At 40.5% G+C, this 16,263-nt stretch overlaps 1 protein-coding gene across 5 annotated transcripts in view; it reads right to left on the bottom strand.

Moving 5' to 3' along the window:
* ubr1 (ubiquitin protein ligase E3 component n-recognin 1) overlaps nt 1-16,263 on the bottom strand; it is a 299,112-nt gene that overhangs the window by 135,674 nt on the left and 147,175 nt on the right. For all 5 annotated transcript variants that reach the window (XM_073040481.1, XM_073040482.1, XM_073040484.1 and 2 more), the window contains 3 exons: nt 10,723-10,775; nt 9,965-10,067; nt 7,993-8,041 (listed from right to left, as the gene is read on the bottom strand). In XM_073040481.1, coding sequence (XP_072896582.1) covers nt 7,993-8,041; nt 9,965-10,067; nt 10,723-10,775 — 205 coding nt within the window. The remainder of the gene's footprint in view (nt 1-7,992; nt 8,042-9,964; nt 10,068-10,722; nt 10,776-16,263) is intronic.

The raw sequence follows: 16,263 nt of genomic DNA, 5'->3' as shown, positions 1-16,263 counted from the left end.
TCCTGCTAAATTAGTTTAAACCCTCCCCAATAGCTCTAACAAACCTGCCTGTGAGAATATTGGTTCCTCCGTCCCCGGTTCAGGTGCAACCCGTTAGTTTTGTACAGGTCATACCTCCTCCAGAAGAGATCCCATTGATCCAAGAACCTGAAGCCCTGCCTCCTGCACCGGCTTCTCAGCAATAATCTGCCAAATCATCCTGTTTCTACCCTCACTGACACGTGGCATAGGCAGCAATTTAGAAAATTCTACCCTGGAGTTATTGCTTCTCAGTTTTTGCATAGCTCTCTGAATTCTCTTTTCAGGACCTCTTTGCTTTTCCTTCCTATGTCATTGTACCAATATGTGCTGCTCTTTCTCCCTCTCCAAAATACTGTGTTCACAAGCCGAGACTGCCCTGACCCTGGCACCAGGGATGCAACATACCATTTGGGTGTTCCGTTGACATCCACAGAATCTCATGTCTGTTCTCCTGACTATTAAGTCCCCTATTACTACTGCTCCCATCTTCTGCCTCTTTCCCTTCTGCACCACGGACCTATGCTCAGTGCCAGTAACCTGGTCTCAGTGGCATTCCCCTGGGAGATCATCCCCCACAACAGTATCCAAAGTGGTATATTTTTGAAGGGAATGGGCATAGGGGTGCTCTGTGCTAACTGCCTATTTACATTTCCATTTCTCCTGATAGTCACCCAGCTACGCGACTCCTACAACTTCAGAAGACTACTTCCCTGTGACTCTGATCAATTGTCTCCTCACTCTCCTGTACAAGCCGAAGGTCATCCAGCACGGTCATCAAGGAGCTGCAGGAGGATTGCACAGATGCAGTTTCCTGAGAGACTCTGGGTCTCCCAGTACCCTAACATCTGGCATGAAGAACATACCACAGCCATTTACTACATACGGTACATACAGTAAGAGAGAAATTATAGACCAGTTAGCCTGATGTCAGTGGCTGGGAAGATTTTGGAGTCCACTATTAAGGGTGAGGTTTCAGGGTATAGAGAAACATACTAAGATTGACCAAAATCAGCATGGCTTCCTTAAAGGGAGATTTTACCTGACAAATCTGTTAGAATTCTTTGAGAAAATAACAAGCAGGATAGATAAATGAGAGTCAGTGGAAGTTATTTACTTGGATTTTCAGAAGGTCTTTGACAAGATGCCGCACGAGAGGCTGCTTAACGAATAATAGTCCATGGTCTTACAGGAAAGATACTAGTATGGATTGGGCATTGTCTGACTGACAGGAGGGAAATTTGGGAACAAAGGGGTGGTTTCTGTTTGGCTGCCAGTGACTAGTGATGTTCTGCAGGGTTTGGTGTTGGGACTGCTTCTTTTCATGTTATACATGACTGTGCAAAAGTCTGAGGCACCATAGCTATGTATATGTGCACAGTATACATACTATACATATTTTTTACAAAAACAATCAATCAGTAGCCACTTTATTAGGTACACCTATACACCTGCTCATTACTGAGAATACAGTATAGTGCTAAAGTCTTAGACACCCTGGCTATATATATGTGCTTAAGACTTTCGCACTGGACTATCTAAGACCATAAGATATAGGAGGATAATTTGGTCATTGGACTCATTGAGACAGCTCCACCATTTCATCAACCCCAATCTCTTGCCCTCTTCCCAAATCCTTTTATGCATTGATAAGAATCGATCATCCTCTGTCTTACATATACCCAATGACTTGGCTTCCACAGCTGCCTGTGGCATCAAATTAACAGATGCACCACTTTCTGGCTAAAGAAAGTCCTCTTCATCTCTGTTGTGAATGAACACCCCTCTATTTTGAGGCTGCATTCTATGGTTTTAGACACCCGTACCACAGGAAACACCACCACTTTATTGAGGCCTGACAACATTTGACAGGTTTCAATAATATTACCAGTCATTCCTCTGAATTCCAGTGAGTAAAGGCCGAGAGCCATCAAACATTCCTTATATGACAAGCCTTTCAATCCCGGAGTCATATTCGTGAACCTCCTTTAAACCCTCTCCAAAATTAGAACATCCTCCCTTAGATAAGGGACCCAAAACTGTTCACAATACTCCAAGTGAGCCTTCACCACAACATTACATCCTTGCTTTTATAATCCAGTCCTTTCATAATCCAGAAAAGAATGCTAACATCGCATTTGACTTTCTCAGCACTGACTCAAACTACAATTCAACCTTTCAGGAATTCTATATAAGGACTCCCGAGTCCCTTTATACTTCAGATTTTTGAATTTTCTCTCCATTGAGAAAATAGTCTACCCTTTTATTTCTTCTACTAAAGTGCACAACCATACACTTCCTGACACTGTATTTCATCTGCCACTTTGCCCATTCTCCTGATCTGTCTAAATCCTTCTGTAACCTCTCTATTTCCTCAAAGCTACCTGCCCTTACCTATCTTTGTATTGCCTGCAAACTTGGCCACAAAGCCATCAATTATGTCATCCAGGTCACTGACATATAACGTTGAAAGAATCAGTCTCAACACAAACCCCTTTGGAACACTGACAGCCAATCAGAAAAGGCTCCCACTTTGCCTCCTGCCAGTCAGCCAATGTTCTATCCAGGCTAGTATCTTTTCTGTAATACCGCTGGTTCTAACTTGTCTGGCACTTTGCCAAAGGCCTTCTGAAACTCCAGGTACACAGCACCTACCAATTCTTCTTTGTCAACCCTGCTTGTTATTTCTTCAGAGAATTCCAACAGATCTGTCAGGCAAAAAAACTTTCCCACAAAAAAAAAACATGCTGACTACAGCCTATTTTATCATGCATCTCCAAGTACCTTGAAACCACATCCTTAACAATCGGCTCCAACATCTTCCCAACCACTGAGGTCAGACTAATTGGTTATCATTTCCTTTCTCCTGCCTCTCTCCCTTCTTGAAGAGTGAAATGACATTCACAATTTTCCAGTCCCCTGGAACCATGCCAGAATCACTTGATTCTTGAAAGATCACTACTAACGTCTCCACAATTTCATCAGCAACCTCTTTCAGAACCCTGGGCTGCATAGCATCTGGTCCAGATGACTTGCCTACCTTTAGACCTTTCAGTTCTCCAAGAGCCTTCTTCTTGGTAAAGGCAACTTCACACACTTCTGCCCGCTGACACATTCGAACTTCCGGCATACTGCTAGTGTCTTCCACAGTGAAGACTAATGCAAGATACTTATTCAGTTGGTCTGCAATTACCTTACCCCCATTACCTCTTCAGATTCTTTTTCCAGCAGTCTGATATCTACTCTCATCTCTCTTTTACACTTAATGTATCTGAAAAAACTTTTGGTATCCTCTAATTTTATTGGCTAGTTTACCTTAGTATTCCATCTTTTCCTTCTTAATGACTTTTTTTTAAAATCACCCACTGTTCATTTTTTAAAGCTTTCCAATCCTCTAACTTCCCACATATTTATGCACTATTATATGCCCTCTCTTAGGCTCTTATGTTGGTTTTGACTTCTCTTGTCAGCCATGGTTGTTTCATCCTGTCTTTGGAATACTTCTTCCTCTTTGAGATGTATATATCCTGCATCTTCGGTATTGCTCCCAGTAAGTTCAGCCATTGTTGCTCTGCCAGTGTTTTTTTTTCCAATTATTTTTGGCCAGTTTCTCTTTCAAGCTTCTGTAATTTCCTTTATTCCACTGTAATACTCATACATCTGACTTTAGCTTCTCCTTTTCAAATTGCAGAGTGAATTTTATCATATTGTGATCACTTGCCTTTAAGGTTTCTTTACTTTAAGCTCTCTAATTAATTCTGGTTTATTGCACAACACCCAATACAGAATAGCTGATCCTTTATTGGGCTCAACCATGAGCTGCTATAGAAAGTCAACTCACAGGCTTTCTACAAATTCCCCCCCCCCTCCCCTGACTATCATAACACTGCCCTTTTGGCATAGATTTTGTATTTCCTGTTGTAATTTGTAGACCACATCTTTACTACTGTTTGGGGGTCTATATACAACTCCTATTAAGGTCTTTTTACCCTTGCAGTTCATCTATCCACAACAATTCAACACCTTCTGATCCCATGTTACTTCTTTCTTATGATTTGATCTCATTTTTTAACCAACAGAGCCATGTCACTCCCTCTGCCTACCTGAGTATTCTTTCAATACAATGCGTATCCTTGGACATTAAGCTCTCAGCTATAATCTTCTTTCAGCCACGATTCAGTGATACCCATGATGTCATACATGCCAATCTGTAACTGTGCTGCAAGATCATCCAGCTTATTGCATATACTGTGCACATTCAAGTATAACCTCTTCAGTCCTGTATTCACACTTTCCAATTCTGTCAGATTTTTATGTTGCAACTCATTCTGTTCAGTGCAATTTTGCCATCATCAGGTTCTCCTTGCTAACAGTCTTACTACACACACCTTCTGTTTGTAAACTACCTCATCCTCAGCACTATCACTTTGGTCCCCATTCCCCTGCCAAATTAGCTTAAACTTTCCGAACAGCTCCAGCAAACCTGCCTGCAAGGATATTGGTCCCCTGTGGGTTCAGGTGTAACCCATCCCTTTTGTACAGATCGTAACGTCCCCAGAAGAGATCCCTATGATCCATAAATCAGAACCCCTGCCCCCTGCACCAGTTCGTCAACCACATATGTCAATGATTTGCATGACAGGATTGATGGCTTTGAGGCAAAATTTGAGGACAATAAGAAGATAGGTACAAGGACAGGAGGAATCAGGAAGTCTGTTGAAGGACTTGGACAGATTCAGAGCATGGGCAAAGAAGTGGTAGGTGGAATATAACATAAGGAAGAGTCTGGTCATGCATTTTGGTAGAAGGAATTGTTATGACCCCAGCCCACTCCTTTGTGAGATTCGCAAGAGCCCTAGTCAAGGGGGGGTCAAATGACCCAAGAGAGAGAGGGAGACGTGCTGAAGACCACGTTCCCCGGGGAAGCAGAATAAAGCGACTCTTTGACTATTGTCTCATGAAAACCACGTGTAAAGCCCTCGGGCAAAGTGGGCTGGTCGCTCAACAAGACAAAAGCCTTGGACATAGCTATTGTCTTGGGAGACACCTTTGTGGGATAAGGAATTGGCCTACGTGCAAAATCTCAGGGCAATGTGAGATGGGTGATGGGGGAACGATTGCCTCGCCCCCCGACCCTGATGGACATCTACAACCCTGCCAGTCCAGATAAAAGGTGGGCTGTCGAGGCGGGGCGCCAGACGCACCAGAAGATACGCGAGAATTCCTGCGACAGCGTTTAGAGAGCGACAGCCGGTGGTGGGGTTCGTGTGCGTCCTTCCCTTGCCTGGGATTGGCGACCTCACCACGGAAGAACAGCCTAGCTACAGGGGAAGCCACAGATGAGAGTCCATTCCCCAACAAGACTTCCGACTACCTCCTACAGGTTGGAAAACCTGTCAGGTAAATGTTTCATTCTCTCTCTCTTTCTAACAAAAGTGCACCAACGCGACACCACAACCGACGGCGGCTGGTGGAACTGCAGTGACCGCAAAAAGACTTTTAAATATCCAGTAAACAATATATATCTACATTACCCCTAGACAACTGTAGAGCTTATTTGATTGATTATTACTATACCTGTGCTTTAGATTGAGTTGTGACGATGTATATGATCTGAATGTTTTGTATTAACCATACGTTTGTGCCCCTTTATAAATAAAAACGTTTGAAAATAGTAGCATCAGGCTTCGGTGGATCCATCTATCTTTGCTGGAAAACTACCCGGTTACTGGGGAACGTAACAGATTAAAAGCATAGACATTTCTAAACAACTCAAGGTGCAAATTGATTTGGGAGTCCTTGTACAGGATTCCCTAAAGGTTAAATTGAAGGTTATGCCAATGGTAAAGACAAATGTAATGTTTGCATTGATTTTGAGAGGACTGAAATATAAAAGCAAGGATGTAATGTTGAAGGTTTATAAAGGCATTGGTCAGACCACACGTGAGTATTGTAAGCAAGTTTGGGTGCCTTATCTAAGAAAAAATGTGCTGGCATTGGAGAGGGTCTAGAGGAGGTTCACAAGAATGATTCTGAGAACTGAAGATATATTCTGAGGAGCGTTCATTGGCTCTGGAGCTGTACCTGCTGGAGCTTGGAGGGATGTGGGGGAGGGGATCTCATTGAAACCTATCAAATATTGAATGACATAATTAGCGTACATATGGAGAGGTTGTAGGGGACATCTCGAACCAGATAGCACATCCTCAGAATCGAAGGATGTCCATTTGGAACAGAAGTGAGGAGGAATTTCTTTAGCCAGAGGGTAGTGAATCTGTGGAATTCATTGCCATAGAAGACTGTGCAGGCTAAGACATTGGGTATATTTAAAGCAAAGATTGATAGGTTCTGATTAGTCAGGATGGGGAGAAGGAAGGAGAATCGGTTTGAGAGGGATAATAAATTAGCCATGATGGAATGACAGAGCAGACTCAATGGGTCAAATGGCCTAATTCTAGTGCTATGTCTTATGGTCTTATTGTCAAAGGATGCAAGTTTTTAAAAAGGTGACTGAATGTAGATAGCTATTTTAAATAAAAACTTACATTACTGTGGTGCTTGCAACATATTAACTCATCATTGAGTTCTTCATGAGAAAGTTTTAATTCAGAAGCAGGTAATGCATCGTTGCCATGGGTGGAATGATTAAAGTAGAAGAGTAGTTAAAATTGGAGGAACCCAAAGATCAGAGGTTTCCAGGATAAAGTGAGAAAGGTCCTGCCCTGATGAAAGTTACAATTATTACTAAGCAATGCAGTGGTTTAATTATTGGGCTTTGGGGTTTTGAGTTTTTGATCCAACATCAACCAGGCACGGATGAAGAGCGCGCTTGGAAGTAGTCTGTCACTGGATCAAACTCAGGAACTTCTGTTCCCGAGCCCAGCGCTGAAATATACGTTCTTAAGTGTTTTATATGCATAGAAAGGTAAAATATATACTATATACTAAGACTAACGTTTGACTAACTAACACTAAATAATACCGGATGTATCTGTTCCAACTTACATAGTAAGAGAATTCCGATTTTTTTCAATTCCGATCCACAGTAACCTACACACATCCTCCCGTATACTTTAAATCATCTCTAGATTATTTATAATACCTAATACAATGTAAATGCTATGTAAACTAGTTGTTATACTGTATTGCTTAGGGAATAATGACAAGAAAAAATGTCTATACATGCTCGTACAACGTGCTGGGAGAGCACTTCTGGGTTTTCTGGATTTGCGGTTGGTTGAATTCACGCATGCGGAACTCGCGGATAAGGAGGGCCGACTGTATTAGTAATTTTCTGAACGTAACTAATGTCACTTCCTGGGGGTGCACATATATTCAATGGAGTAACTGAATTTCTGTCTATATTCCCCCTTACCAGAATATATCTGCCCTCTTGATCTCCCATTTCGAATACTTTTTCAAAATTTACCAAACTAAATTTTCATCTGTCAAGGTCCTGCTCATTTCCTCAATCCCTATCCTGCTGAACCATCATGAACTGTGCAATGTCAACCAATGTCAATGGTGCTTGAGTTCATTTCACTACGTCATTTATTCTGTTATTCTTTGTGCTGCAGATCAACTGTACTCCAAATCCTCAGACCATCCAACAATATTGGGTAAACCCACCTATATAACCAAGAATTTTTATTTGTTTGCAGCAGTCGTTCAGAACAAGCTTGCTTGATTAAATAATGCATCCCACAATTGTGGTAAACAAGAAGGAAATATTAGATTCAGTATTCAACTATTATTTAATTGAAGTCCCTTACAGTATTATGTTCACGTGAACTGCAAAGAGCAGTTGCACCTGCGATTGAACTGCTACTCTATGATGTTTGCCCATTTCTCCTGGAGCTAAACTATTATAATATTTAACCTCAACAACTTTACTGATGCTGGCTACCACAATGTATAATATAAAACTACAAGCTTCAAATGGCATCCTTAAATAGAAATTTAAACCTGAATTACCTTCATCGCTGTTGGTTTGTTTTTTCTTTTTTTTCTGCTCTTCCTCAGCCTTTAATAAATAGACAAATAATGAAACTTAGTACTGGAATATTGAAATAACAATTTTTATATCTCTCAATAATAAAATTTGTAATCATATTAAATTTTGGCAGCCTTTGTCAGGCTGGAAAGGTCCATTGGAATAGTTTGTGATTTTAAGCATCTTAATTGTGATTGTTCAATTAATCGTTCGAAAGCCAAAGAGTGAAGAATCTGCGGAATTTGTTGCCACAGTCAGCTGTGGAGGCCAAGTGTCTATTTAAGGCAGAGGTAGATAGATTCTTGATTGGTCAAGGCATGAAGTGATACCAAAGGTAAGGCAGGAGATTGGGGCTGAGAGGAAAATGGATCAGCCATGATGAAATAGTGGAGCAGACTCAGTGGGCCAAATGGCCTAATTCTGCTCCCACATCTTATGGCCTTATGGAAAGGTTTGCTTTCAATTAAGACTAACATACTGAGCAAGAAATTGCAACTCCTTTCTGAGCATATTGAATGTTACTTTATCAATAAGTCACAATTGTGTAACATCAAGAGGTGGAAACAATACAAGGTGCATCTAATAACCTTAACATACATGGGCAGTACATCAAGCACAGTGGTGCAGAAGTTAAATTCACACTTTACAGATTGATCTTGGCCTTGGGGACTGTTTATGCAGTGTTTGTACATTTCCTTGGTGTTTCAGTTTCGTTCACTATCTCAAAGGCGCTACCATGCTAATTACTATGATTTAATGTGACTGTAAATTACCCAAGTCAGTTTGAGGAGCGGAGAGCTAAACGGAGAGCACAGCAGACAGCAATTCCACGACGCCCTACACATGCAGCAACTGTGGCAGAGCCTGCAATTCCAGGATCGGCCACAAGAGCCACAGTCAATGCTGCTCGATGAACCAGTGACTACCAGAGGCGCAGTACCCATGGTCAACCACGACCGACGAAGGCCACATAAATTACCCCAATAATTAAGTATGGGTTTTGAGTTTTTGACTAGCATGCAACTTGAAGATGATGCCTCCACAGGAAATCGGTGTGTTGGGGGAGACGGAAGATCGAAAGCAGCAAGCTGGCTGCTGGCTGTATGCCCAGAGATCCAAGTTCTTTGGGCACAGAGCTAGGAAAAAGTGACACAACAGAATTTTAACATCGTAAATCAGCGAGTTGTTTGTTTTGTCTCCCCTCTTGCTGTGAAACGGGGACACCTCTTTTTCCCTTATTAGGGAGAGAGAGAGAGCCTGTAGTATGTTGAATTACTGGGTGAACGAGTAGTCCTTGGGGTTCTGCAAGTCTGTGACATTACTGATGCTTTGCCACATGCTTGAGTGCTTGGTGGGGGGGCGCCGATGCTTTTTTGCTGGTGGGGGAGGAGGATCATTGTTTTGCTGCTGCTTATGCAGGGGAGGGGGGAGCTGGGGAGGGGCTTTGGGTTTCTAACATTTAACAGTCATTCATTCTTTGGGACACCACTCTGTTTTTGTGGATGGTTGCGAAGAAAGAAGTTCAAGATGTATATTGTATACATTTCTCTGACATTAAATATAACTTTGAAACCTCTGAGATAAAGAAACTTAGTAAAAACAAATGCTTTCACAAATGCACAAATTTATCCAAAGAATCATACATTTATTCATCATTCCTGTTTCAGAAAGATCCATTTACTTCATTAATCTTCCCTTGTAAAGAACTCTTTACTGCTTTCACCACTCTTTTGGATATAATGCGACATTCTTAGGTCAACTTGTTGATATTTTTTGCCATTATCTTTATTCTAATATACTTACTTAAACTGTACTTTGGCTAAATTAATTAATCCTTTATTCATGGACAGTTATGAAAACTTAAGTTCACTCAATTAGAATACTTAAATTATCCAATGGAATACTGGTAACAATTTTTAACCTTCAAGCAAACTATAACCAAAGAGAACTTACCTTCGTTTGTTGTGACTTGTAGTAATGGTAGAAAAACAGATTGAAATGCTTCAGACATTCTGGCTTCAGCTCATAAACACCATGCCCAGTTAACCCTGGTTTTCTAGAGAGAGAACAGCAGTCATGAAACTCTTTCTGTGGAGTGTGTGTACAGTCAGTCCTCCAATACCCATAACAGTTACAAGCACTTTGAGGATGCAAATGTGAGTTGACTTTGCTTTTGGGAATTCTGAGCAGAAATTGATTCCAATCAGTCACCTCAACAAAGGTCACTCTGTAAAGCTGAAACTTTGCAGATCCAATCTGACATGCTGGAGAAGATTTTAAAAAATCTATAAAGGTCAACTACATTGTGTTTTAGTGATAGGAAGGAACTTTCTCAAACCTGAGCTCAAATTTGCATTGAAAGCAATAGAACAGCTCCATATAAATTTCTAGCCTATGGATTATAACAAACAGTTGGAAGCTGGTTGATGAGATGCACCCACAGCATAATTACTCTGAAAGGAACTGTCTCTGGTGACCTTTCTTCTATTGATCAAGAACATATCTTAATGAGGGAGTTGAAAGTCCTAAAGTATGTGGAAGCAACATTTTAGAGTACCTGTGAATGAAAATATTTCTAATTTTCCAAAAAGAAAATGACTTTTAACTGAGAAAATTTAATTTTTCAATAACTAAAACAGCACATTAGACCAAAACAATTAGTCTTTGCTCAAATAATTATACTAGTATATTGTACGGAAGTTTCGACTTACTTAAATGTAGCAACTTGATGTATAACTTTTTCCAAACCAGTTTCATTGTTCTCCTGTAAAAACATTTTGAACACAGAAATGGCATTTTTGAATGCTTCCCCCAAAAGGTGGTTGATAATAATTACATTTTCACGATGATGATCATTTACATCACTCACAGAATTTAAAATTGTACCTAATATTCTCCCAAAACAGTGTCATCACACAGGACAGTAACAGATACAAAAAACATATAGATTGGAGATACAGTCACATCAAACTGGCTTACATTTCTACCCTAATACACAAAACGCTGGAGGAACTCATCAGGTCAAACAATATCTATGAATGAAAATGGACAGTCAACTTTTTGGGCTGAAACCCTTTATCAGGACTCTAACAAATTCCTATTTCCTTCATTAAAGCAGCCGGCAATGAGTAACATTGGCACCGATTTACATCCAAAGCCAAAAAAAAAACACCAAACGTAACAGGTATTAAGTACAATAATAAACTGGAATTTTAATTCAGGGTGCGATTACAATTGCAACAGATTTGACAGGTGAGATTTCCCCTTCAGGAAACAATGATGACTTTGACCTACTTCATTATGTGCCACCAAGAAATCTGAAACATCATTGTTTATCATGGATTTCCAACCACTGAGGTTAGGCTAAGTGGCCTATGTTTTTTCTTCTGCCTGCCTCCCTCACCTCTTAAAGAGTGGAGTAACATTTGCAAGGGACCATTCCAGAATCTGGTGGTTCTTGAAAGATAACTACTAATGTCTCCTGCAATCTCTTCAGCTACCTCTTTCAGAACCCTGGGGTGTAGTTCACTACCCTTTCCGATCTTTTAGCTTCACAACTGCACTCACTGCCTCGACACTCTCGAATATCTGGCATATTGCTAGTCTTCCAGTGAAAACTGACACAAAATACTTAAGTTCATCCATCATGTCTTTGTTCCCCCATTACTACCTCTGATGGTGTCACACTTCATTATCACGTGTGGTAAGTGTGCCTGACAAGGGTCACCAGTTGAAAATAAAACAGCTCATAAGCCATAAAAGCATGTTAGTGCAAGGGGTTTTATTTAATGCTAAAGAGCAAAACCTGCCCAAAAATGAAGAAAATAAATGTTTACAGACAAATGAAAACAAACATGTCAACAAATATACTCAGACTTCTATAGTTGTACCGTGGAGAGCATTCTGACAGGCTGTATCACTGTCTGGTATGGAGGGGCTACTTACTGCACAGGACCAAAAGAAGCTGCAGAAGGTTGTAAATCTAGTCAGCTCCATCTTGGGCATTAGCCTACAAAGTACCCAGGACATCTTTAGGGAGCGGTGCCTCAGAAAGGCAGTGTCCATTATTAAGGACCTCCAGCACCCAGGGCATGCCCTTTTTTTCACTGTTACCATCAGGTAGGAGATACAGAAGCCTGAAGGCACACACTCAGCGATTCAGGAACAGCTTCTTGCCCTCTGTCATCTGATTCCTAAATGGACTTTGAATCTTTGGACACTACCTACTTTTTAAAAAATATACACTATTTTTGTTTCTGCACTTTTTTTGTAATCAATATACGTAATTGATTTACTTGTTTATTTATTACTGTTATTTTTTTCTCTGCTAGATTATGTATTGCATTGAACTGCTGCTGCTGAGTTAACAAATTTCACAACACATGCCGGTTATAATAAACCTAATTCTGATTTTGATGTACAAAATTTACAAATATACTTTTTCCATGACACACTTTGTTGTTAACTTTCAAATATAACTATTCACCATCAACAGCTCTCAGCAAAGCCAAACTGAGTGTTTACATTGGCTCCCACTAACCCAGGCATTATTTTAGGACACCCCAAACTGTCCCTCGGGTCTTTTGGGATCGTTCTGTTGTCTACAAACCGATGTAACAGTGTGTGAAAATAAACTAAGCTGTTTGGAATGTCTGTGAATCTTTATTTTTTTTTTTGTAATTTATTTTTTTATTGAAGTTCATCAAACAAACATTTCCATAAGATGTATTTCAGACATTGTACATATATATCATATAATCATATATATCACAAAATCTCCACAAAGTATTTATCTGGGGTATACACTTATAGAAAAGAGTGGAAAGAAAAAACAAGCAAAAGGAAAGAACTATGTACAAGTAGGGAGTGATCTTTTTTTTACAACAGATTCATTGATTTGTGAGAATCAAATCAGGCCTATGAGGCATTATGTAGTTAAACCAAATTTTCCCAGCATGAATCAAATTGTTCCAGCTTATGATTAACAGATGCTGTTATCTTCTCCATTTTGTAAATGTCCATTGTAATTTCCATCCATGTATTTAAAGTTGGGCTCTCCTGTGATAACCATTTCCTAGTAAGTCTTTTTACCAGCCACCAACAGTATATTCATTAAATATTTATCTCTTTTCAACCATTCTTGAGGTATATATCCAAAATATATGGTCTTACTTTCCAAGGGTATTTCACATTTAAAGATGTCTTGTAGGGCAATGTGTATCCTCCTCCAATAGTTCTTGATAACAGGGCAGTCCCAAAAAATATGATAATGATCTGCATTTTGATTTCCACAATTTCTCCAGCAAACAGGGAGGTTACTATCATAATGGGAATTCTGAGAGGGTGTAATAAAATATCTTATCAAGTTTTTCCCATCCAAACTCCCTCCATTTCTGTGAATTGGTACACTTCCATTGATATCTCCATATTGTTGTCCTTTCTTCCTCAGATATAATTATCCTTCTTTCATTACGTTGCAAAGAACTGTTATTCCTTTAGCTGTCCAGTCCTTAAATCTAGCATCCAATTTATTTGGTGTATGAATTATAAACCAGTAGAGCACATTAACTGAAGGGATTGTTTTTATTAACCAAGCTAGTGATTGTTTTACTGTTGGGGTGTGTAAATGGTGAACTCCCAAGAACTGCAGAATAGGAGGGCAAACTGTGTGAACTACGGGAGAAACTGGACCAGGATAGAACAAGGAGGAGTGACAAAGGGGCAAGGTTAGTGGGAGAATTAGCAATGTCAAATCTGTTCTGTTTAAGATGGCTTTGTGGCCATGTGTGCAGACAATATGAAGATATCTGGAGGGACAGGCAATGTTGAGGAAGTAGTGAGTCTACAGAAGGACTGAGTCTGCAGAAGGACTTAAAATAGATTAGGAGAATGGGCAAAGAAGTGGCAGATGGAATATAGTGTAGAGAAGTGTATAGTCATGCACTTTGGTAGAAGAAATGAAGGAATAGACAATTTTCAAAATGAGGAAAAATTTCAACAAAAAAAAATCAGGGGTGCAAAGGGACTTGGGTGTCCTTGTGCAGGATTCCCTGAAAGTTAACTTGCAGGTTGAGTCAGTGGTGGGGAAGGAAAATGCAATGCCAGCATTCATTTCGAGAGGACTAGAATATAAAAGCAAGCTTTATAAGGCACTGGTGAGGCCTCACTTGCAGTATTGTGAGCAGTTTTGGGCCCCTTATCTAAAACAAGATGTGTTGGCATTGGAGAGGGTCTAGAAGAGGTTCACAGAATCATTCTGCAAATAAGAGAGTAAATGCATGAAAAGCATTTGATGGCTCTAGGCATGTACTTGCTGGAGTTTAGAAAAATGAAGGGAGATCTCATCGAAATCTACTGAATATTGAAAGGCTTAGATGGAGTGGATGTTGAGAAGATGTCTCCTATATTGGGGAAGACTAGGACCAGAGGGCACAGATTCAGAATAAAGGGACCCCATTTAGACCAGTGATGAGTAAGAATTTATTTAACCAGAGGGTAGTGAATCTGTGGAATTCAATGCAGCAGATAGTTGCGGAGGCCAAGTCATTGGGTGTACCTAAAGTGGAGGTTGATAGGTTCTTGATTAGCCAGGACATCAAAGGTAGGAAAACATGATTGAGAGGGATAATATATCAGCCATGGAATGGTGGAGCAGACTCAATGGGCCGAATAGCCTAATTATCAGAATCAAGTTTAATATCATCAGCATATGTCGTGAAATTTGCTGATTTTGCGGCAGCAATAAAATGTAATACATAGTAGAGAGAAAAATGAACCACAGTATCACTATATTAAATAGTTAAATGAGTGCAAAAAAAGTAATAATGTGGTAGTGTTCATGGGATCAATGACACACCACTCAGAAATCCATTGGCAGAGGGGAAGAAGCTGTTTCTGAATTGTTGAGTGTGTACCTCCTTCCTGATGGTAGCAATGAGAAGAGGGCATGTCCTGGCTAATGGGGGTCTTTAATGTTGGACACCACCTTTTTGAGGCACTACCCCTTGAAGAAGTCCTGGATATTACAGAGGTTACTGCCCAGGATACAGCTGACTAAGTTTATAACTCTCTGCAGCTTACTTCGCTCTTGTGCAGTAGCCCCCACACTTCCCCCCATACCAGACGGTGATGCAGCCAGTTAGAATGCTCTCCACAGTTAGATTTATATAAATTTGCAAGTGCCTTTGGTGACAAACCAAATCTCCTCAAACCCCTAATGAAATATAGATGCCGTCTTGCCTTCTTTATAGCTGCATCGATATGATGGGTCCAGGTCAGCTCCTTGGACATATTGACAACCAAGAATTTGAAATTGCCCACTATTTTCACTTCTGATGCCTCTACGAGGAACGGTGCATTCCCTCATCCTAACCCTTCTGAAGTCCACAATCAGCTCTTTGGTCTTACTGATGTTGACTGCAACACCACTCAACTATCTGGTGTATCTTGCTCCTTCACATCCTCCTGTCGCCATTTGAGATTCTGCCAACAATAGCTTTTGTCAGCAAACTTATAGATGGCATTTGAGAGGTGCCTAACCATACACTCTTGGGTATAGAGCAGTGGTCCCCAACCACCAGGCCGCGAGGAAACGATATGATTTGGCGATTTGAAACGATATGAGTTAGCTGCACTTTTCCTCATTCCCTGTCACTGTTGAACTTGAATGCACTTGAGGTTATTATGCATGCGAGGTCATTACCCATGTGAGGTCATCAGTCGGTCATTAACCTACAACTACTTGATGAGTAAAAAAAAACGTCGCTTGAGAGTTTCTTTGGAAAAGGCCTAACGAAGATAATGCAGAGACAGCTGAGGCCGACTGCAAAAAAAAGCTTCCTTCAACAGAAAATACGATGAATTGTACATAAAATATGGCTTTAATGTGACCGGTGACTTGTATGCTCCAAGCCCCCTGTATGTGATATGTGGAGACAAGCTGTCTAATGAGACAATGAAGCCCTCAAAACTGCTTCAGCGCCTTGAGTCCAAGCACCCTGTACTTAAAGACAAACCCATTGAGTTTTTTGAGCAGAAAAAATGTGAGCAAGCAAGGAAATGGATGCAGAGCACAAACGCCTTCTCTTACACACTGAAGTCAGGTGGCTTTCAAGGAGGAGAGCCCTGGCCAGGGTTTTTGAACTAAAAGAGCCACTACAGAGATTTCTTTCAGGAAAAAAGTCACCACTGGCAGCACACTTCAGCGACGAGGAGTGGATACAAAACTCGATTATCTGTGTGACATCTTCCAA

The sequence above is a fragment of the Hemitrygon akajei genome, chromosome 3, assembly GCF_048418815.1.
Source record: "Hemitrygon akajei chromosome 3, sHemAka1.3, whole genome shotgun sequence".
NCBI classification, from domain to species: Eukaryota; Metazoa; Chordata; class Chondrichthyes; order Myliobatiformes; family Dasyatidae; genus Hemitrygon; species Hemitrygon akajei.
Note: the sequence above shows the minus strand (reverse complement) of the source record. Positions and strands in the feature narration are given on the sequence as shown.